Genomic DNA, 25,057 nt, shown 5'->3' with positions numbered 1-25,057 from the left:
TATCCTGTAAAAGTAACAATTAAGATTACTAAATTGGTCAAAGAGTATACAAGATTACAAAGCTTTGGTATATAACATTTCTTTTTAAAAAACAACGCAGTTAAAACAAATGACAACTTGCAAGTTAAGTTTCCTCTTAAAAGAACAAACAAAAAACCCAACAAAATCAAAGCCTTCCGAAATACAGATACATGAAGATTTAAAAACAACATAGTAATCTTTTCTGTATCGTCTGAGAAACAGTTATTGTTCCCACCTGTAAAATTCTGCATCTTGTAAGACTCCCCGGACAGCAACCTCTCAAGTTCCCTCCCTCTACAATGACTGGGTATGAGAAATGAGCTGCAATTTTTTTTTCTTTCAGATGCATGCATTAAGTAGTGCTGATGAATTGTAATAATACACACACACCAGCCAAGTACTGGAAGTTGCTATTAAAATGTTAGAAAAAAAACCTCTGGATATTCCTGCCAATTCCTTCACATTAAAAGATACAGACTGGGTATTACACTCCGTTCTGTATAACTAGCCAAAGTGTTTACCGATGTCCTGTAAGCCCAACATTAGAACCTATGCGCTTCAAAAAAAGAAAGTACAGAAAGTACTCGTCAAAGAGCTCTTAGTGTCCCCTGCTATCAAAGTTTGTGGAACCTGATGCAACAGGTTTGTAAACAGAAGTAAAGAGATCAGGTAGAAGTTCTTATATTCAAAGCACAACTCCAAATTTGAACAGAGTTGCCTCTGCTGAATCAAGTTCAAATTTACCCCAGATACTTTAAAAAGCAACAAATTACTGGCATCTCAGACTTTCTAGGAGAAGGTTAAAATTGTAGGTCTTTCAAAAAAAAGTGTCCAAGAAAAACTAATACCATTGACCAGGAAAGCGTCACTGCTGAGAATTAAAACCGTGAATATGCTGTTCTTTGCTGTTGCTGCTGTGATGGCGGCTGTCCTTGCTGTTGCTGAAGACGAACCTGCTGGGAGTATGGATCCTCAAGAGATTTAACAAAAATAGTTGTTTTAGGCCCAGTTTTCCAGACAATACCATTTGAATCTATTACAGAGGACTCTACTGTGATGTTGTGGGTGCCAAGTATCACAAAGTTTAACAGAAACTGAGTGCTGAAGTAGTCGTTGTGTGGTTCCACCCTCTGCTCCATTTCGTTGGTCATGTTGTCAATAGGAATCTGAGAACACATGGAAGGTTAAAATGCCATTTTGTATAAACCTGTTAAAATAAGTTTTCTGCTCTCCGTTTGAAGGAGAGAGAAAGAGAAAAATCCTTGTCCTCAATTTTCCTAAACCAATGCATGTGCATGTTTGAGCCAGCTTGACATGCTTTTTCATCGATGAATGAGTTACTTTTATATCTATTCACAGAAGCAAGGTAGCTAACAAGTCTTTCCGCCCCCCCAAGATTCTAGTTTTCCACAGAGTGGTAAGAGTCAAACAAACATTACACACTTCCTAATCCTGTTGTTCTTTTAGAAGCAACTGACTTTTTTTTCCTTTTCTCTCTCAAAAAAACCCCAAACAACAAAACAAACAAAAAACCAACCCAAAACCCACCAAAACAGGCCTTTCACTATATGTCACATGTTAGCAGAACCTGCACTTCAGACATGCAATCTTTGATAAAGCTGTTGACTTGAATTTAATATGTATCTCCTCAGGTGCTATTTAATTTGGACAGCCTGTCCTCCCAACTTCCATAAACACACACACCCCCCCCTTAAAATGAGGATAAAGAAGTTCTAGAGACTATGTGGTAGAGAATAATCTACTCCAGCCTTTTTTCCCCTGTGGAGTTTCATATGATATATACCTAGGTTGAATTTTCCTGATCTCAAGCATATTCCTAATGACTTGTTCTGAACATCACAAAACCTCTTTTGTTTGGAAGAAAAGCTGTTACTAAAAAGGTATCAGCATACAGCAGACGTAAAAATCCCAGATCCCTTCCACGCACTATGCCTGGCTCTGGCCAGTCCTTGAATGTCAACTGTCAAGAGTGAGATGATCACAGAAGAACCCATTCATTTCAACCTGAAAATTCTGCTAACCAGAGCCAAACAAAAGAGCAGGAAAGAAAAACAAGAAAACTTAAGACTCCTCCTGGCTCTATTCTATCCATACCTTATAGTCTTGTCCAGATTTGCTCTGCAGCACAGAAGAGACATTTAGACAGACGGATTGGATTTTACGGAAAAGGCCTGGTTTAGATCCATGCTGGACCACTCCTTCCACCTTTAGGGCCAATTGCTGATTGTTCTGTACTGCAATAGGTTCTGCTGGGTTCCTCGGAGATGGGGATAGAGCAAGCTGAAACACAAGAGAAAGACCAAAATGTAGTTTTATGTCTCCAGAAAATCAAACACAATTCAAGGATGAAACAGAACACCTTGTTATAGAAAAATTTCCAAGGAGGGGTTTGGTAGGGTTTTGCAGCAAATGGAAACACAGAACTTATATCTGAGACTTGTTACTATAATCATTAATAAGCATCATCAGCAATACCAGATGTGGTTTTTATATCAGTTTCATTAATTGAACTTCTTCAAAAGAAGCAGAAAAAAAAAGATCTTCTATAAAATAGCCACAGGTAAGTATATTAAGCTTAACAAAGAAGTAAAATGCAGTAAGAGTAAATATTAAAAATCTGAAGGCTTCCCCTTTTCCCAGAAAAAGGGAGCATTTGAGTAAAAAAAAAAACCAAACACCCCCCCTCCCCCCCCCCCAAAACACACCCCACCAAACCAAAAACAAAAAACCCACAAACAAAAAAAACCCCACTCCAGCCTCGAAGGTTACATATAGCCATTCTTACTCAGTCAGCTGATAAATACTACAATTTTCTTCCAAGATAGTAAACATTGTTTATTAAAGCAAAAGGAAAAACAATACAAATTTATAAAAGTTGCCTTCTCAGGACTAGAACATTATTTAGCTTTGCAGACTCAGAATCAACAAAAATTCCAGTTAGATTTTATCTTTAAGGCTTTGCAATCAAAGAACCGAATCCTACTTGCCCAAGTCACAGCCTAGTGGTTCTTAATGATCATATGTACATATTATTCAAGTTATTCCTAACAGATAAACCCAGATGCTATTTGCAGTTAAGTATCTTTACTAAAAATGCTGATGCTTTGTGCCTTCAGTAAGGCTTTTCTCATGAAGTAAACACTTTATAAAGAGAAATTTTAAGCCACATTTGAGCAGTACTTACCTTAATGCTTGTGGACTGCAGCTTTTGAAAAAAGTACCTTTGAAATGAAAGGGGTACCTTCAACAATGCAATGACAGCATTGCACAGACAAGCTGTATGCTGTAAGAAACAGAGCCAAAACAAATGAGAAAAAAAAAATCTTTCATAGCATAAGAAAAAGACATGCACTTGAGGTACTGAAACTGCAGCAATTTCCACTAGAAGTCCAGAAATACATTGATACAGTCATAGGATAACAGCCGCTATGATGACAGTGACTACATTTAGCCTCTCTGTTTATGCTGCCCTTTATGAAGAAGGTATTCTGTTCTGGAAAGAACAAGGAGGCCACGAAAAAGAAAAACCCAAATTAATTCAGTCCTAGTGTTAGAGTCAGCAGAGCAGGATCTGCTTGAAACACTCATGCACAAAACCCTCACACACAAACTCTCAAATAAACAACAATTCCTCTCCAAGCAAACAAGACTTGCATCTACCACAACTTTATGTGGTGCAATAATTAAGTTTTAAGCCTCTTGTCTACTCTTCCTTTCCCCACCGCACTATACTGTCTTTCTGGCTCAGGTGAGCAAAGGCAGCGCTACTGAAGTCACCAAGCTGCATCAGTATGGAGCCAGTGACAACTAAGTTTACAGGGTTTACCTTTGCTACGTTTTACACAACTCATTCTTCTATGCAATTTGGAATCGGTAAGAACTGTTGAATTTAGAAACAAGGCAAATAGATGCCAGCCATGACAAACGAACTACCTTGTTCCGATCAACATGCATTTCAGCTTTATGATGTTTACCAACAGTAAAAGACGAAACCATACTAGCCCTGTAAAGGAGTACGTTATCAGCTCACTGTTTGCATTCAGCACACTTTACATTGTGTTCTCTGATGACCTGTATTGATAAGAGAAATGCTACACTCACAAAACACAGTATTAACTGCCAACAGCTCAGCGACCAAAGGCTAGTGCTGGAGTGTCCAGCACTGTGCATGGTAGGGGAAAAATTCCTTCACGACAACAGCATGAACAAAGAGAATGCGCTTCAGTATTTGAATGCGAGTGTGGCGAGAGATCTGATAGAGACTTGACATTACTTTTAGGTATCTCATCAGCATCTGCTATATTCTTAGTAACAGAATTTTTAAAACGTTATTTTTAATCAGACCAGTAAGATTACAGATGTCTTCGCAAAACCTTTTTTGAAGTATTTTTGAAGTAGTGAGTCTCTGTAGAGACCATTTGTGCCAGTAAGAGGTTATGTTAATTAAGCGAGTGCGCTCTTCAGTTTCTTGACCACCGTAGATATATGGAGTTGCTGAGTTTTTGGAATCTTTGTCTACAGAACGTAGATTTAAAACTGTTACTTGCCAAGTAAGACACAGGAGCATACTTCCTGTTGAGGGATTCTACTTCTTCTAGTACATGATTAAATACAGACATCATTCTTCTTTCATATTCACTCTCAACATGTGCCGTTCCATTCGAGCTATATTCCTGGAAACTGAAAAAATAAAACTGTTCATCATGTCTAACATACTTTCCTCATTGTAATCTGGGAGGCTCACTCCCAAACAGGCCCAACAAGATCATCCTCTGTTACAACTTGAAATCCATTAAGAAATAACTGTGTCTTTCAAACTGTTTATTCTGTTTGTTTATTATTTTTCCACTATAAGACTTGCCCTTTACATTTAAACCCTTTCTTAACTACAGCTTATCCACCACTTTGTCCCCACCCTTTCTCACTTGAAACAGTTACAGGTCTAACAGACTCCCCGTGCTTAATTCTCCTAGCTTTTATTTAACCCTGCAGTGTTTATAACATTTTTAAAAGTCTCACAACTCAAGGAAAAGCAAGAATGCCAGTCAGAGTTAAGACTAAATCTAGAAGTTTATAATCTCATGCTTTGAATACAATTCCATCTCCTAGACACCTAATGTTTTGAAGTCCACAGCTCCATGCTTTTTACAAGTATGATTAATATATCTTCTAAGCAATGCTTAATTCATAATGAGTAGAACAGTCACTTAGGATGTTCACTTTTATTTCTGGTTATAAAATCACACATTTAGAAAGATGTTTATCCACATTATCTTCCATTTAATCTCAGCCTGGGAGTTTTTTTTAAAGAGTGATTCAATTCATAGGTACTTCAACATGATTTTTTAGTGGGTATAAGTTCACTGTTAAAAAAGAGCCAGAGGTGATAGATTTACATTAGAAGTTTAAACTAATTTAGTGCATATATTTTCAGGACTCGGAAGGAAACTAATGTGCGCTTACAAGTGCAAACAGTAGGTATAGGAGCTAACACGCATGACACGTTAAAATAGGTGGCTAAAGAAGAAATTAAAAGGTTTTTTATTTTAATGCAAGTCTATATTTAAGACAAGACCAGTATAGTGCTCTGAAGAGCAAAATCAGTATAAAATGCAGAACCTGAAACACAGTCCCTAGCCTGCCAGGTATAACACAGCATCAACAGGTCCTCAAGCTGGCCCAAAGTAGAATTAGAAGGGTCTACTGAGAAACTTTCTGAACATTCTTTGAATTCTTAGGCTTAAAGCCCCAAGGGTTTAGAAATGAATAGCAAAGGAGTAGAAAGTTAACTATCAAACCTACCTTGCAGATTCTGGATCCAAAATCAGAGCTTCTATCGCATGCGAAATCAACAGGCAGCTCTGCTGTTGTCTGATATTAACACTAAGGTGTTAAAAGACTTACAAAGTTGGCACTTGAAACAAGAAACACAGTATATTTACTGGCACTTTTCCTTATTTCTCTAGCTTTTGTGAAGTAATCCTACAGTCATTACTCCTTTAGTAAACATAGAGCAAGAACGATGAAAATCCCAAGTTTTATGCTGTTGCAATTTCTGTGTCATAACTTGTTCATAAAGCAATTCCAAACAATAGTATGGCAATGTTTATTTCCAAATAGGTTTTAAGCAATTGGTACCTAATTTTTATGTTACTAACTGCTTCAAAATGACTTTGTGCCAGTCTTCATAGAAAAGAGGATTCATGCTGTCCACTTGAGAAGAAAAATGGACAAATTCTAAGATTCTAAAAGGATACAGTTCTACATTCCTTAGAGTTGCTGAGTCTGCGTCAAAAGATGACTGATACAGATCTCCATACCGTGTAGCCAGGTTTCTGAATTCCTCCATTGAGTGTTTCATCTACAGAAACAATGTTATTAAGTAAAAAAATAAAATCAAAGCAAAACAAACAAAACCCCCACACATCCAGAAAGCCACTATACTACAACATCCAACGCTGAAGGAACAAGACAACATACTCTGGCAAAATATATAAAGTTCTTGCTTCTTCACAAAGATAAAAATCACCAAAGTGACAGACTATTATCCACGCATTAAGCAGATATTTTTCCTGTAACACAGCACCAACATACCCTTTTTGGGTTAGAAATAAAGCAAAACAAAAAACCCCCATCAACAGCCTCCCCCATCCCCTACTAGTAAATCAAACTGCTTTGTCGTTCAAAGACTACCCACTGATTCCCTCTTGCAGACTACATGCATTTCAGAAGCAGACTGCCTTGGTGTTCTGTATGGTATGAAGTCAGTTTCCAACACTCATCAAAAGGACTTGCAGTATGATCCTAAAGTATATATTCTTCCTTAGTGTAATCACAGTATCTAAGGTGTTTCAAAACAAGGTGTGAAAGGTCGTGCTGCAAGTTTGAGTGTACTGCATGGCTTCCTACATGCATGTCCTTGGAAACTGTGCACGTGAATGTATGAGAAAAGATATGTACACGCTCAACTTCAAAATACGGCCTGCTACCGGCAGACATTTTTATAGCTACAGGTGAAAACCAAGGCCCACTACTTAGCAAAACTCTTCACTACCACTTTTCATTTCTTTCGTCAGATATATTTGCTGAGAAGCAAAATTCATACCAGAGTCATAAATGTAACTGCACAAGAGTGGAACAAGAACACATGCCTGGTTAGAGATGCGTCCACACCTCTGGAGATCATTTCCTGACGTCATAGCAATTGTTGTGGCAATAGCTGGTGGTGGACTTGTTTTTAGGCTGTTGCAGGTACAAATAAGTTGAGAAAAAGCTTGCAGAAGGTCAATCCTGAGTTTCACAAATCCACACTGAAAGCTCAGAGGATTAAGTGGCGTACTAGCAGCCTGAAACACAGTAACAAGAATGTTGGCAATCTAGGTCAAAAGCAAACATGATAAAATAACTTCGCAATGTCATTGAACTGTCTCATCAGACAACTGAACCCTTTAGTTCAATTCTAAAAGCTGCTTTTTTAAAACTACATTTAACAGATTTGCTCAATTTAAATCACACTGAATATGAAGGACACAGAAGCTAGGTAATTACTAAGCCATATTTCAAGCGTATCACCCCTGTAACAAATGTGACTTAAGCTGTTACAATGCTATTAGGGCACCCATTTCCTCTTTTTCCAAGGCCAAGCTATTAGGCTTCAAATGACATTAGTCCAGACAGTCCTTACCATAAGAGAGAGCACAATGAATCGGAAGGCAAACAGAAATACAAAGGACTGAAAAAATGATTCTCTGCATCAGCCAAAAGAGAAAGAATTGGCTAGAGTTACCTGCAGCAAGAGGAAGGGGTGATACCCTTTGATTTTTTTGGAACTGTGAAATGGACAGGAACATTACAAAGGTACGGAACCTTGCATTTGATGAAGGCAGAGACACAGTTCAGTGACAACTAAGAACACTAAATAACAAAACTCCAGGAGGGTAGACATGCTGCTATTATTTAGAAAATATGGTTCTGTGCAACTTTGCTCCCTGAGAGCTTATCTGACTTATAGAAGCATCTGTGACAGCTTAGGACACCCAGGAGGGGGTAAATTGCAGCACTCAAGAATTGATACTAGTTAAGCCAAAAATGTACTACTTATTTTTCTTATACCGTTGGATTTTGAGAAGAGTACACTTTTTTCTTTAGGGGGAAAAAAGCCATTTGCAAAACAAAGCACTGTGACCTTCTCTTACTCGGAGAATGGGTGTATGTTAAACTCATGCATGGCTTCCCCAGTGCTTCTTATTCCTCAAGAGAAAAGGTCACTCCTGGAAGCAAGAAGTTATAACCCATCCCAAAACCTCACTAAGAACCATTCTTTGTCGGCAGGAAAGCGGCAAACTAGTTTCTCACAAAACACCATGTCATCTGATAACTGGCCCACTATTGACTAAAACGAGGAGACATCAGCCAACTGCAACTACTTTAAACTATTGAGCTAGATTTCAACCAAAGAAATAAGACTATTTCATCACTTGAGCCATTCAGCCCCTCTTATCTACCACTCTGCTTTCCCTTCTCCAAAGGCATAAAAAAACCCCCCTTTTGAATGGAAATTGTTCAGTTTATTCTGCAAGGGTGGTTTCAGAAAACCCTCTGTGGAAGAGAACTCACTGCACTGTAATTGCTCTACAGAGACAACATGCTTTTACAGAGTAAAGTACCAGTACTTGTATCAGAAAATCCAGACATTTTTAGTAGCACAAATGGGACTAGATTCTTGTAAATGGAAATACAAGCTTGTCTCATTAATACTGCAATTTACCTTATCTGCTACCATACAGCCATGGGCAATAAATGAGTTACAATTCTTTTTTGAAAATGACAGAAAGAGTTCATTGGCTCAGCCAAGTTCTTCAAACACCACCACTTATCATCAACATATTTGGAGTTAGTGCTACTTAATCAATGGTTGTATTAGTGCTTTGTTCAAGTTCTGTATCTTCTCTAGATTACCAGCAGTGAAAAATAACCACAATGCTTCCAATAAGATGCATGTTCTATGCCAGAAAGAGCAGGTCCTATTCAAACCTTTGCTAACTATACAAGCAAGTACACAGTGAGACAGATGGGGACTGTGGCCAATACACTCCATGACAAGTCCCTACCTCCCCCCCCGCCCCGCCATCCATAAAGTAATGGGACTTTTTTCCTCAAGTGGACTAACTCATATGAAAGAACATTTTGCATACAGCAATGCAAGACAGTTGCATGTGTATCAAGAGGGAATTGAGAAATTTTCTGACAAGATCAGACACTGTCTGAATATTTCATCATTGCTAAACTGGGCTGACTGAACATCTGCAACAGATTTACTGGCACAGTGTTTTCCAGCTACAAAGTGGACAGCTACACAGTGTTCATCATACACACTAATGGTCTGCAGTACCAACAGTGCTGAGTCATGCTCCTCACTGAAACAGCAGCAACAATAAAGCTGAAGTCACAGGGAGGAGACAGCAAGTCTTCAGCAGTAAGACTTTATGGCACTTTGCTCCCCTCTGAGATGTTGAGTTGTGTAGATGCATGCATGAGTGGCTCCTTTTACAGCTGATACACTCAAGCATGGTTAGGAATTTGTCCAGAGTGATGCAATAAGTCAGCAACAGCCAGCAATAAAACTCAATTTCCTCTTCTCTAGCCCTCCAAAACCTGTACTTACTCCTCTGGACCACAACAACCCACAAGGAAGTGCTTTTCTGGGTGCAATACTTATGTGCAACATGCAGGAAGTGAAGTCAGCAGGGGAGATGAGGACAGGAATCCTTCAACAGAAAAAAAAAGCTCTAGGGAAAAGCTAAATTACTGAATCACAGAATGACCTATTTAAGCAAGTTATTTTCCCGCCTGTATTAACTATTAACATCTGATTAGATGAGGTACCCCCCTCAATGTCTTCTAGACGTTAGAGAAATCTTGAAATATTGAATTAAAATCCTTATTCATTCAGCCAACAAGTTAAAGACAAATACTTCAGGATTGGATGGAGCTTTCTCTCAGAGGACAAAGGTTTAATAATTACGTCCTTCCTGCTTATTCATGGACAGTTTATTAATAAGCAGTAATATCTAAATTTCATTAAACACTAATATCTGAATTGTCGTGACACTGGTAGTTCCAGTAATTGCAACAAACACCCCACCCCCCCGCAACAGCTTCATTCAAAAGACACAGGAGACTGTATGTAAAGGTTTCTTCATGGAAACTAAAACATGAAAGAAAGTATTCTGTGCAGCTGGATCGTCTTTTGTTAAGAAGCAGCTTCACAGTAAGAAATGAAGGTCCATATTCATTAATGCTTTTTTTGTTTACATTCACAGACATCACACACATAGCTTCTTGCTATTTTCACCACTTCAGAGAAGCAGAAAGTATTTGCATAAAAGCAGGTAACATGTGAATTCTGCTGATTTGATGAGACTGAACTGTCCTCCCTCCTCTTACTAAATTGGTGTTGTCTTGTTGTTAGGATTCCATAGGATCACATTGTCAAATACAAGGCAACATGAACTCAGCAGGAGGGAGGAAGACAATTAAATCCTTCTCTATATCTTGAGAAGATAGCAGCCAATTTAGACAAATTCCCAGGCTTGACTATTACAATAGTGTTTATTCAGCCAAGACAAGGAGTGGAAAATTTTAAGTACCATAACTTTAAAAAAGATCTGTCACATATCATGATTTGATCAAGGCAGGAAGTGGAGGCAGGGGGTGGGGGGCAGAAGAGAAGAAAAAAAAGAGAAATCTAGCTAATCACACTTAGCTGAACTACAGGATCTTCTCTCTGAAGATGCAGTGTGCTACAACTGGCTCTTCCCTGCAGTGCTCTCAAGAAGAGAGTCTGGTACATGTCAGACATCTTTAAAAACTTTTCAGAAGTTTAAGAACAGAAACCAAACAGACCTGCTGCAGTAACATCATCACTAAAGTAAAAGATCTGTGCTAACCGTCAGTGACGCTATTCCTTTGTGATAGGATTTTAAAGCTTCAGCAATGCAAGAAAGCGCTGAGCTATAGTTGTCCTCCTGCAAACCTGTCAGACACTGTTCTGCATGGGAGAACTCCTTCAAGCTGTTCAGCCAGAAGTAGAAGTGTTCTGAAGCCACCTGAGTCAGCAGGCTTTGATACAGTTCTCTGGCCATGTCATGGTTGCCCTGTAATGACATCAAAGTTTCTAAGAGGGGACACGGAAGAAGGCTGTGGGTTTCTACGAAACAAATACAAATGAGACAACACTAACATCTCCAGAACTACTCTTACTTTAAAAATAAAAATAGTGAAACTTCTTCCAATTATTTGATCATGACAATCCTAACAATAAATAAAAGCACAAATACTTTATGGAAATATCAGCCTGTATAAGGTATAGTACTTATTTACACAAGATAATTCGACAAGATGAAAAGCAAATATTGAAATTTACTTTTATTTTTTACTGAAAACGTATCTTCCACCCCCACAGAACCACTGGGTTTAGAAATACCAAGTGAGCCCAGAGCTAAAAATCAAGAATCCCGACTGATTTACCAAAACAGTGCTAAGTTCTGTCCTCTCCTCTGCAATTCGTACTTTACCTGTTTAGAAATACCCCAGCATCTCGTACTAGGGTTTCTACATAATTCTAACCCCAGCTGGGACTTTACTGAAGGGAAAAGGGAAACAGTATCTTTTTCTTCCTTTCTTCTCATTGAAGAAAGAGAAGCACACATCAGGATACCACCTTCTAAAGAACAGCTAGACAATGCAGATTAGGCATGCGCTCAAGAAAGTATCAGGTCATTACTTTCTTCCTTCTCAAATACTTCAAAAAGACAAGTGAAAAACCATCCTTACAGGATGACTGCCCCCTAAATGGCACATATCTGAATCAGCATTCCAGGGAATTAAGAGGGAAAATGATTTTTTTTTGCCCCCCACCCCGTTCACTTCCTCTTCCCCAGTCCTACCATTTTCCTTACTTTCTTTTTCCAGTTCAAAGAAGTCACTAGCGTCCTTCCAACCACACCAAACTTTTTCTCCAGGTATTTTCACTTACCATTCTGGAAGCCTGCCTGGCTATCCTGTAGGCTGTCCATCCATTGGAGGCATTCTCAAGCTGCTGTTTGATAACAGTTTTGATTTCTGAAGATAAAGCTTTCTGACTGGAAACAAATATCACTGTGGCAAGAGAAACCTAATGAAGAGTAGAGGGGTGAGGAAGAAAGTTGTATTTTAGGAACTTAACAAAACAAGAAAAAAAAAACATTTCTGTTTCCTAAACTACCAGAAATGATCTGCTTGATTTTGGACTCAAAACTACATAGAAGATTATGTATAGATTTTAACGGATTTTCTCAGTCATATAGCTTTTAAGTAGTTATAGCAACCCAAGTATTTCTTATAGATGAAAGTCCCTTTCATTTAAAGAATCTTTACTGTGGCTTTTAACTGAGGTATTTCAAATGCTCCAAGTGAATTAATGGGAAGCTTGTAACTTCTTTCTTAAAATTCAAATTCATTTCCAAAAAGATGTGATAAAAGCATTTTTATCTCTTACAGTATATTAAAAGTCACGTGTGTCAGAGTACCATACATAAATTGAGCTAACTGCCATTTTGTTTTTCTAGAAGCATTATTTCACAGGTACCCCAATAATTTCAATAGCTAGGTTTGTCTAAGCAGTGCCATCTGCTGGAAAATCTAATGGAATACACTGCACTGTATAGTTCAGCTCCATCTACGAGAGATGATTTTGACATTGAACACTGACATATGTAGTCAAAAGTTAAAGCAAAACTAAAAATAAGGCTATAGACTGGCACATCAACTTGGACATAACAAATGGCTTAGCTGCCTTTTTAAATAAAATCCATCCACAGTAGTTTATATAGACTTTATCCATCAAGGGCTATTCACCAGAAGGAGGTCTTACCAAGAGTTCCTGGTTTTTATCTGTGGTAGATCGTCCAATTAATTTATAGAGGTCCATTAGGTCTCCTAGCATCCCATCTGCTAGGACAGGCAGCTGCATAGCAATAGCTGCTAAACAGTGGCACATGAGAATCCTAGCAGCGTCCTGGGCACTGTGCAACTGGGTCAGCAGGGATTCAACTACTGACTGGCTCAGATGAGGACGGCACTTGACCAGCTTCACCATGCAAGTTAACGTGATCTGCAATTCACACAATCAAAAGGTAAAATAAACACAAATGTCTACTTAAAAATAAAAAAGCCAGACACACTTATCTGCAAGTATGATTGCAGAAATATAGAAGACCTAGTATTTTCAGGACCATGTACTCTACAAAAGATGAGATTTTCCTAAGAGCCCCAGCCTCTGTTCCTGAGCTCACAGCACAAAAACATACCACAAAGTCAAGAAACGACAATGTTCCTTCCAGCCTTTTCAGGTAAATAACTAGATAAAATTACTGGTAGCAGCTTATGAAGTGGGAAAATAAAAGTAACAGTTTAAGAGTGTTGTAATCATGTACATTGCATCCCCATCTCCAAAAAACAGGTTCTCTCCAAGATTCTCTTCATCCTCCAGAGACACCTCCACCCCATGTTCAAGTTCATGTTTTATTACAGCTGTTCCTCTGAGAAGAATGCTTTTTTTTTCCCCTACAACAATCAACTTATTCTAGAGCTGAGAGGAGTTGCACTATAGTTGTGCTCAGTTTCTCTACAGCTCTGAGTTCTGATTATGAGCAAAACGTAGAAAAATCTTCACTTCCTTCCAGTATGTTATGCTTCCACCAGAAAGGATCTGGTGCACACTAGCCTTTCTGTTATACTGAAAGACAACAATACTATCACCTTTAAGGTTGCCTGAGCTCCTGGACTGTCATCTTGACTACAAAGAACAAGAAGAGATTCTAAGCCAAAAACTGCATCTTGCTCCAAAGGCAGAAGATCTAAGAAAAGAAAAACAGAGTTAGTTAGTTCCCTGTTACGTTTTCTGACCATAATTGGTGTAATGCTTGCACTGGTGTTGCAGTAGACAACAATACTATCACCTTTAAGGTTGCCTGAGCTCCTGGACTGTCATCTTGACTACAAAGAACAAGAAGAGATTCTAAGCCAAAAACTGCATCTTGCTCCAAAGGCAGAAGATCTAAGAAAAGAAAAACAGAGTTAGTTAGTTCCCTGTTACGTTTTCTGACCATAATTGGTGTAATGCTTGCACTGGTGTTGCAGTCATGACAGGTAAGTATCTTTCTAATACTTCTGCCTTACCTTATTTTGATTAGAAACAATCTTGCCATTTCAGGTCTCAGGTGACATGTCATATTCAGCAGTCACACCAACTGTGACATTTGTAGAGTGTGCATACGTCTCTGGACTAAGACTTCTAGATGCCTTGTTATTCATTTGCAACAGACTTTGTGCTAAGAGTTTTCAAAGGTTGACAGACAATTCACTAGTCTTACAGCAAAGGCAAGACAAGCATTTATTTAGCACAAGTTCTACTGTGCCCATTAATTTTTTCTAAATTAGACGAAGATGGAATCTTCCCAACCATTCATAAAATCATACAGAATATTTTCTACTAGATTATAGTCCCCATTCTCCCTAACCAGCATAAAGGATCAGAGAGATTTACAAACAGGTTCACAGACAAGACCAGTCAGCATAAGCCTGACTGTAAACAGATACATTTCATTGTCCTTGCTTTCATTTACCTTTTTCCTGACAAGAGGCTGATATATTAGTCAGAATTCTCACACCATGAGCTGCAATGCCACGGTTATTATGGTAACAGCACTCCTGTGCTAGTTTTACTAAATCAAATGATCTTGCAGTTGTAGCTGCTGTTCCTAAATAAAGACAAGGCAAACAGGACAGAAATCAGCACAGTCCATAATTACATCACAGATCCTTTCAAGTACATTTCTGAAAAAAAAAAAAAAAAAATTGACATACATATCCTATATATATAGGATTAATTTTTTCTCCATATGTTTAAAGGACAGGATGAAAACATATATTTCTCCCTCTTTCTCCACACACAGAGGCGCTCCCTCCATTCCTGGACACTATACAAGTTAGATATACATGAGAAAGAATATTTGGGTCTGAAGGCTGATGTTTCAGGGACTCAGAGAAATACTGCCTTAAGAAATATTATATCTGATTTAAAAAGCTGGTGAGCATATTAATAATTAAGACATGGCAGAATGACTGAAGAGGATATACTATTTTTTTTTCATTTCTGCAGCCCATATAGTTGGCTCATAATACTTGTTAGGGCAGTCTGGCTTTCAAGTATGATCGCCATTGTAAGAACAAGATACCTTGAATCACTTTAAAACATCTACTCTGTTTCTCCAGAATACAGTCACAAGGCAGAAAGGTTCACCTGGTACTGAAGCAGGTCACTCCCAAAATGGTTGCATAGCTTCACTGTGCCAGGCTAACATGCCAGCCCACTCTCACACCATTAAGTCTCCATGCTACTCAAAAACTATGCAGATCCATGGTTTTAAAGCATCTTAAGCAGAATGTAGGTCAGCCATTTAAGAGGCATTACATTTCTTCATTTTATGAAGAAAAGTTGAAGACCCAAAGGTAAAAAACCCTTTCATATAGCATATTGCCCACAAAATCCAGAACAGTATCTTAGACCATGACTCTTCATGGGTATACAGTATCCCATTTTAAGTTTACATACAATGAACACAGTCCGATTCTCAGCTAATGTTCTGAAGTTCAAAAATAATTTAAGAATATGCTACAAAGAGTTTAGATGAAACTGATTATCAGTAGATAGCCAAACCATTAGAAATGCCAAAGATAATAATCTAATCTACTTTTCTTACCTGGAGCATTGCTGAAGTACTGTTTAATGGCAATGGTCCCCGATAACGTGGAAAGAACAGACAGCATGCCCAGTTTCAAGCTGTCATAAGGAGTGTGAAGAGCAGATTCACAGAGTGCCTAAAGATTAGCAGGAGAAAAGATACAGAGGGAAGGACGTTCCATGAGCTATCTATATTAAACATTTAGTTGCACTTGTCTGAAAAGTTTTGAGAATCAAGATTTTTCCACAGAAAATACTATACTGAAATCAAAAGTTAGAAGTCATGTCCTGAAGCATCTGTTTTAGCGGACTGAGGACATGGCTTGCAGAAGAGTGACAGTCAGTCTCATATGCTAGGAAACACCAGTTATAAGTAATTTATTAATTAAAAAATCAGTGGCAAAAATATTATCAGGTCTCATTGATCAAGTACTGCAAAAGATTTTAAGACAGTTCTCCAGTTTTAGCGGTATACTGATTATTTTGCCTTATAACAATCTACAGGGTTTTATGTAAGTACACATCTCTGAGCAGCGAAGTTTCAAGTGTCATTTCCTTTAACAGTCCTGGTGTCCAACAGAATACAGTTTAAGTTTCTTGATAAACACTTTAAAGCATATTTTATTTTTTAACTCATTCATAGTAGAGCTCCGGTCATACTTTTGTGCCTTTTGCCAGATCTCCTCAGGCCTTATCACATCTAGATCAGAATAACTCTTAAAATTCACATTGTTCTCAGATTTATTATGCCAACACAGTTCACAACTTCATTGTCATTCACTGGGTTTGGAGGCTTTTTTAGTCAACATGAGAGAAAGCAACATGAGAGACAAATGGAAAATGTAAGTATATTCTGCCTCAGAGAGTGCCAAAGCTGAATGATAACATCCACTAACTGAGTAAAGAAAAATAACACCACAGAATTAGTGCCACAGAACAAACAAAAACCCCAAATAGTGTTCTTAACAGGCATACGTATGTTCTTGTATGGTGTAAGGGCCAAATTCTAAATAAACTTGTAATTTGTACTAATGTAGCATTTTGCTAATCCACTGAATAGCATGGCATCAACAGACAGAAGAAGATAAAACGATTAGGGTTGAAAATGGGTGTCGATGTCTCCCAATACACTGATATTTTAGTCCAGTGCTGTTAGATCACCACTCACAGAGCATATTTGAAACAGTAACTATGAAGAATGCCAGGAGCACAGAAGAATTAGCGGAATGGACTGCAGACTGCTTGTTACCTTCACAGTCCGTAGGAGGACTGCTCTAAGCATCAACAGCAACAGTTTCTAAAGCTGATGTCTGGAAGTCAGTGAAGTCTCCACAATTCAAAGACCAAACCTCCTATCTGACCTACACAGCCAGACCCAAAACGCTGAAGAAGTTAACACTGCTGAAACTCTTGTTGGTAAAATGTTTTTTAAACATATGGGAAAGAGGTGCCCAACCCAAAATGTTGACTGTATATTTCAGAAGTCACAAAAACTCTCATTACTACTGCATGCCATTCAGCAAGCAATAACAAGCTTCAGTCAATTTTGTTCTAACCCAGTCACTGGTTTGGTTCCAGTATCAGTGGAACTTTTTCCTATGCATTTCAACCATCTTTCAACCATAGAGGACACATACTTTAAGACACTACATAATGATGAAAGCCATGTTATCAATGTCTCTCACTTGTACTGAGATAACTATCAACCAGGCGTAATGGTACAGAGTAGCATTTTGACTGCAAAGAATCCATAAACCATTAAAGGAGTTCCTTAAAATTCCTAAAAGGAAATAAATTTCTGGTATTAACCCATTATGAAGAATAAAGCAGTTCACTAAAATAAAAACCTCTGCACACCCCAAATTTTATCTAAGAATTGGAGACAAAGCAAAACATGCTTTATTTCTCACATGATTATTAACAAAAATCCGCATAGTTTTTCCTCCCAGCTGCCTTATGCTCCAACAGCATAGAGCAAAAGTAGCTTCCAAGAGTAGTAAAAACAAAGACCCAGAAAAGTAGAGCTATAAGCCTGTGCCATAAAGTTCTTGAAATATGTACTTTCCCATTAGAATCTTAATCTAATCTGATTTTCTAATGACTATTTTCTATAGTCATTTCTACCAGAAAAAGGGAAAGACAAGGAGAAAAAAATGTTCATATGCAACTGCAATTGGAAGAAAGCAGCAATACTATCTACAATATAACAACTGTTTCCCCAAATAACACAGATGCACTATAAACATCTTCCAGGGTCTCATTCAGACGACAGGAGTCACAAGGATACTATTGAAAATGAGCCATTAATTCTAAGAAATTAAGCCAAAATTACATTTGTCCTTTCAAGTATACCTTGCTGGATGACATGCTTTGATAAATCCCAGAGAGACTCTCTGCGTTACATGAAAGCATTAATACGTGCTCAGTATCATAAGATTAATGTAAACATTCAGCTCTCATGTCTATTACCTTAGATGAGTTTTTCAGATGGAAAAGTTATTTTCTTACTGTAAAAAGGCCTACTACAAGACACACGCCTTTCCTCAGTTGTAGTACTTCAACTGTTCTTTAATACTTGGCTACTTTGCTTGGCAGAGTAACCCAACTTAAGGATATGGAGATTTAAGTTCTTCCTTTTTTTACTTCCCAAATTGTTCTTTTGGAAAGAATTCTACAACTAACTGAAAATGTTCATAATAAACTTTAGCTTAAAAATGTATAAACCTGAATATTTTCTCTGCTCCATGTATGTGGTGTCTTGTTGGCCAACAACTTTAAATCTTGGATTGCAAGCCTCTTCACAGCCTTCCTGGGGTCATTCTTCAAGTACTGCAACAAAAGCTGGATCTGCAACAAAGTAAATCCATTGTTTAAGAGAGAGATGCTACTAGAAGGAAGTTTCTTCAAAAGTACTCGTGAAGAACTTTTGAGCATACTCAGCCAAAACTAACTTGCCTTATCCGTCTGATTGCTTGCCACATGGAAAAGCTCCTACTTCGGCTGTGATGCCATGGCAAGCTAAAACAGTCTGACAGCCAATTTCTACCATCCTGCTCTCCTTGTTCATGCACCCTTCCCTACATCACCCTGCATATCTGAGAAGCCTTGAGACCTGTTTCAGCACTCACAGAAATACCATAAAACATCCCTGAGAAGCTAAGTAAACACTTTATACTGTCGTGATTATGCTACTAGCAAGTATTCTGCGCATTGATGCCCATTTGGCTGTCTGCATGATCTGCAGTTAACAGATAGCAACACAGACATACCTTGTATGTCTCAGTAGTTGCCAAAAACAACCTCAAAAAACCAACCAAACAAAACCAACCCCTACCCACCCCCTCCGAAGCATTTATCTCAAATTAAGCAACACTTAACTGCATGTCCTTTGTTGTGTTCATTTCCTGCAAATTTGGAAATGGAATAGCCAGCACATGAAAAAGCATGAACATGCCGGCCATGGTTTTGCTCTCCATCCCCACCCTGGCTACATCATTAAGCAGCATTAGCTGTTGTGTTGCAGAAATACAGCCTAAAGCATCATGCTTACCACCATTAAAAAAAAAGCACATCAAGCGTTCTAATGTTGTTTCAGTTGGCTTAGATTCAATACTATCAAAAGCATCCTCTGAAATACAGAAATCAGCCATACCAAAAAGAAGTTTCAGACAGATCAATGCTAGTAATCTAGCAGTAACAGACACCAGCCTTCCATAGCTGTACAGGATTGAAAGAAAGCAAATAGATTTTCATGACTACTTTACAAGGATTAGTTAGATGAATCTCAAATGTCACGGTGTTCAGACCTGCTATATAAATCACACCCACAAAGCATATTATCAGAACATAAAAGCATCGTATTTTTCCATCACTGCTTTCCCACAGCTTGGTTTATAGTTCTAAATTATAGCAACAGATTCAAATTCCTCAGAGTTCTTCAAAAAATACATTTTTAAATGCACTCTATGCTATTGAAACATTCATTTGTTTGCATGCGAGGAAGGCAAAAGGCACACCCACGACCCAAGTGAATATACAGCAGTGAAAAGTGAAGCCTGGGTTCCACAGGTAAGATGAAATGCTTTCAGAAAAAGTCAAGGTGTCTGCTTTCCTAAATGCTGATTGATCCTAGTTGATTTCAATCCCAGTTGATTTAAAGAAAGACAGGTTATGATCTGTAAAGAAGGGTCCCTGTCTTTGATGGGGTTATCTGGAAATGGGACCAGAAGGGGCAAAAAATATGAAAGCAGCAGCAGTTTTCAGGGTATTCTTTCTCCATAGCAGATAGGAGCAACCATCCTACCATATCCATCACAATTTATTTTTGGCATCAGCTAGAATCTGAGGGTTTTTTAAGTGTACTTTGTACTTTAAATTGAAGGAATTAATTAGGAAGAATTACCTGTTTAGGAATGTCAACCAAAGAAGAAGCAGCAAGCAGAGTAAAGGTGTGCAGAGTAACAATGACCATCTTGGTAGAGGGATAAGATGTTACCAGCTGCTGAAGCAGCTGCCGGGAGCTGGAGGCCAGGCTAGCATCATGATGCATGTGCTGTAGAATAGGGATCAACTTCAATTTCAAGTCCACAGGTGTGGCTAAACCTGCAACAAGGAAGAGAGACATAGGCAGAGTATTAGCCCTTTGTAATGGCTTTTGGCAGTACTGAGGCACACAATACGTCTGTATTGCTACCACCGCTGAATGCAGATTGTGCAGACACTTGCATTAGCTTCAAATAACTCATCTACTAGCTAGCAGCATAACCACAGCAATATCAAGCACTTTCATGGTTCTTTGAGAAGGTTGCTCCTTGCTTCGTTGCAGGTAACACACATATTAACTCATCTGAAGCAACCTGCTATAGTCTATGTAAGTTCATTCATTGTACTATAGGTGAGCTTTTATTCTTTAACCAACAGGCATTTTGAAAACTTAGATTTTAAGAGGACACAAGAGCCAGACATCAGATTCTTGGTTAGCTAATTTAATTTAAAAACTGGAATAATTTGAGGATAGGGGCAACAGTATTCTGATATCTGATATTTACATGTGGATAAAAAAGAATTCTCAAAGAAATTAAGAGCTTTTGCCTTTATCATTCAATATGCATATGTACCTTGAATCATCTCACTGATTTTATTACATATTCCTGCAGCAAAATCCCTGTAGAGAAAAGACAAAGTACCAGGTGAAATGAAAAATAAAGAAATAAATAATTAAAAATAAAAATCAACTGAACTACCAAACATTGCATTTTAACAAAAAAAACTTTTACAAGAGTGCTTGCCAAGACCTAAGTAATTTTAGAACCCCTGCACGTGGGCATGATCAACTGATAAAATGGGATCTTTCAAAAACGTGTCAAAGTGACAAGCAGCACTACATTTAATTGCCTATCATAACTTCTGTAAAGTAATTCTTGATTAAAGCTGCTATTCACTTTGCATTCCCATATTTATAAGCTTTCCATTAGTATTTTAGGAAAAAAAAAAATTGTTAAACTTGTATTGAGATTTCTTTACAATACTGTTATTGCACATAATTAAATGTTTTGCTACAAATGACATGGCTAGCACTACAGAAGAAAATATTAAGTTTTGTGAATGCCCGTGTCAATGGAGTTTCCATTCTCCGTAATATGAAAAAATGAAAAAAAAATTACATCTTACTTTGATTGTGCAGAAAAGTTGGCAGCAGCAAATATAGCAGCTTCAACTTCCACGTTATCATGGGAATCCAAACTCTGACGAATACTGTGATGTGCATTCTTCCTTTCTGGAATAATAGATGCCATGCTGCCCAACATCCTACAGAAGTAAATCACAGCAAAATCAGGAAAAACAATGAGCATGAAGAAATGCAAGATGAAACCAAACAGAAATGTAAAGAGACTGGTAAAAGACTCATTTTTAAAAATATAAATACGTGCTCTTTCATATCTATTACAGAAACAAACAAACCCTAGAAGTAGGCATATAATTAAAAGGTAACGAATTTCGTCATGTGGCTTATGGTAATGGTTTAATAAAAATTAACTACATTTTGGTACCTTTTAGCTTGAAATGGGCACAATGAGCAACTTAACAAGAATTCTTATAAAATTAAGAGTGCACTATGGCACTATGAACATTGAGAATTCTTAAGATGCTTTTATGTTCAAGTTTTAATATTAATACAACAGATTTAATGCTGAAGTGTACCGATGGCTATTTTCAGACACACATGAACTACACATCATGGGATTTAAAACCAGAAATATGGTAGTCTAGGGGTATAAAAAAAAACATTTAGAGAACTGTTTCTACCCTCCTCCCAATTAAGACTGCGGAGTAAATAAGTGGCAAATGTCTGAACAGTCATAAATGTTAACCGCATGCTAAGAAAGCAAAGTTTCTAAAAACTTTGTGTTACCATGGTCAAGCAAGTAAATGCCTGACTTTCATCATTTGTTTCTAAGATCATTTGCTGATCTGAGTTAAGGTTATTATTGGGAATAGTGTAATACCTTTTGTGTAACTGCTAAAAAGGGAACAAATCAAAGTATCTATACTTTTGCTAAGAATATCTCAAAGATATTTTTCAGACATATTTAGCATAATCCAGGATTTGCACTGATGGTAATTTTAGCAAGAGTTCTATGCAAATATTCGCACACAGTTATCTAGCAATAAAATTACTGTCCAGACACAAAGTTTTGTTTTAGCAGATCTTTCTCTCAGCATGTTTTTTCTTACTGATGCTACTTAAAGAGGACAAAAAACAATCAACTGAAGATTTTCATACTGCCGAACCAACAGCCATTTTAACCTTTCACTTGATGCACCCTGTGAATTGATTCATAATTTAAGTATTTTTGCAAACTGAGCAGATTCCTGGGACTTCTAGCAGTATGTCAAGATAGCCCTCAATACCAGTCAACAAGTGTAATCTTATGTTAGAATACTGAAGTGGAACTACAAGAAAACATACAGAGATACTGTACTCACATTTCTGAGACACTACAGCATCAAAGCATAATCTTAAATTAAAAAAAAAAAACCAAAAACAAAAGAAGAAAGAAATGGACGTATGAGCTAATCAAACCTCTGTTAATGCCTCTCGTCTTTCAATCAGTAACAGTTCTAGATGGACAAAAGAAAAGAATACAAAAGGAAAAAGAAGAGTGCTCTCTTCACATTTGAATTCACTTGCACAGGAGTTAGAAGACGCAGTTAAGACAGCCGTGTTGGGTAGTGTTAGAGATACAGACACCAAAACAGCAGGACAGTGACATTGAAGATAGCTTAATTTAGATTTTTTTTCTCTATTTGATTCCTAGGAAGGCCAAAGCAATAATACAAGGGCATTGCCTTAGAAGTTATTATCAGAGACCAACAAGCAGCAAACTTCTAGCACAACAATAAATGAAAAACAGGTGTAAGCGTAACAAGGTTCACATAAGTAAGTTTTACTTACAAATTAACAAAAATTATTTTGACACATGGGGAAGCACTTTCCTGTTGGTCTTGGTCTAAATACATCATATGCAATATATCATATGTTGCATATAGCTACATACTTCTAAGTTAAGCATACAACAGTTTTATATTTCTTCTCTTGAAAACACAAACTTTCCATGTTGCAAATTCCATTTTGCCTGAAGCCATCCACACAACTCTTACCATCATAAACGGTTAATAATTTTGTTCTTCTGATCACAGATCCTTATTGTTCACCCCCTTTAAGACAGATGTCTTTGCTTTTATCTCTATGACCAATGCAGAAGACGCCTCCTACACTTCATTCATGGTAGTTGCAGATTTTGTTATTCCAGACTAGCACACTAATAATTAGCTAGAGATTTCAAGTAACTTAGGTTTATTTATGTAATACATACCGAAGTGTAATAGCTCGAGCAACTGGATCATTGCTATGAATTACTGAGAAAACTCTTTTCACAAACTCATCCACATTTAGGATCTTCTCCAAGTGCTTCTCACTCTGCTGAGTAACTTTCAGCACACACAGCCTCAGGAAGTTGTTTCTGTTAGAAGACACACATATTTCTTTACCAGGCTGTTTTACAATAAAAATTCAAACACTTTAAACACAAAATTAATTAAGTCTCAGAAGTTTTTTTTTTTTAAATAAAACAAGGAAAGGTCTATACTTTTGAAATGGTATATTTAAGTAGATGATATAGTTAAAAAGAGACTATTAACACACTACTGTTCTATTTTCTAGTACAGGTAGTGTCAAATTTAGACCCCATTCCAGGGAAATGAACCTGTTGACACAAGTGAGAAGGAGTGCAAGTAGATGCCTGTTTTGTGCACACTTAGGGATCTAATTCTGCTAGAAAAGCATGTCCAGGACTAAGACAGAAAAGTCTAATTGCCATTGCCAGGTGTGAGTAAATTTCTTTTCCTTCCTGGAGCCAACAGTGAAGATTCCACAACAGCAACAGATAACTTCATAAGTTATTACAAAGTAGCTCCAATTTCATCACATGCATCATTTAGACATGAGGCACTTGGAAAAGCTATACTTTGGGCTTTGTTATTAACATTCTTAGACATGGAATTTGCACATATGATCATGCACATTTATGAATTATGAATTGGAACAAGCCCATGGAGCAGAATTTACACCAGTGAACTTAAACCAGTCAGTTAGCAAGTGAATCCTCAAATCAGAACAGATGGAAAGGAACTGTGTCATTGATCACTCACAGCCACTTAAGCCCACTGAAGATGGGGAAAGCAAGCTCCAATCAAGCACAACTTGTCCTCAATAGAGTAGGCACTATTGTGGTATTATCAGGGAACCAGAAAAACCCCACGGCTGCCCAGGCAACACTCCAAAATACAGTGCATTACTACGGATCAGAGATTTGAATGGATAGAAACTGACTGATGCTACTTACCCCACTCTGAAAACATCAGCTAGCTTTAGGAAAGCTGAATTAATGAGAATAGGGAACGGATATTTCTGGAAGAGCCTGGGAAAGCGAACGACGGCTTCGCACTGCTCCCCGAGTTTGCCAGACCTGAGGCCTAAACAAGAGAACAATAATTACTGGGGAAACCGATGCTCCTCCAAAACCAGGTCCTTCCTCCCCCCCCCCTCGCGGTAAAGCGGTGCAAAACAAAGCTCCCAGCCGCTGGGAACCGAAGGACAGGATGGGACCGCCCCCCACAGCGCGGCAGCGGGCGGAGAGCGGACGCCAGCGGCGGCCGCACAGGGCAGGC

The 25,057-nt window shown here is 37.9% G+C and overlaps 1 protein-coding gene across 1 annotated transcript; it reads right to left on the bottom strand.

Annotated features, from left to right (window-relative positions):
• Positions 1 to 870: 870 nt before the first annotated feature.
• Positions 871 to 24,862, bottom strand: INTS7 (integrator complex subunit 7; the record flags this gene model as incomplete). Its single annotated transcript, XM_009572179.1, has 19 exons — positions 871 to 1,187; positions 2,137 to 2,322; positions 3,227 to 3,325; positions 4,590 to 4,722; positions 5,845 to 5,913; positions 6,300 to 6,403; positions 7,194 to 7,388; positions 10,992 to 11,198; positions 12,080 to 12,217; positions 12,956 to 13,195; positions 14,043 to 14,140; positions 14,709 to 14,843; positions 15,846 to 15,963; positions 18,551 to 18,673; positions 20,229 to 20,428; positions 20,944 to 20,990; positions 21,497 to 21,634; positions 23,704 to 23,850; positions 24,733 to 24,862. Coding segments are annotated over 19 exons (2,795 nt in total), but the record flags the coding sequence as incomplete, so codon positions are not given.
• Between the last annotated feature and the right edge of the window lie 195 nt (positions 24,863 to 25,057).

Source organism: Fulmarus glacialis, unplaced genomic scaffold (assembly GCF_000690835.1).
Source record: "Fulmarus glacialis isolate BGI_N327 unplaced genomic scaffold, ASM69083v1 scaffold28072, whole genome shotgun sequence".
Taxonomy (NCBI): domain Eukaryota; kingdom Metazoa; phylum Chordata; class Aves; order Procellariiformes; family Procellariidae; genus Fulmarus; species Fulmarus glacialis.
This window is presented reverse-complemented; position numbering and strand designations above follow the sequence as displayed.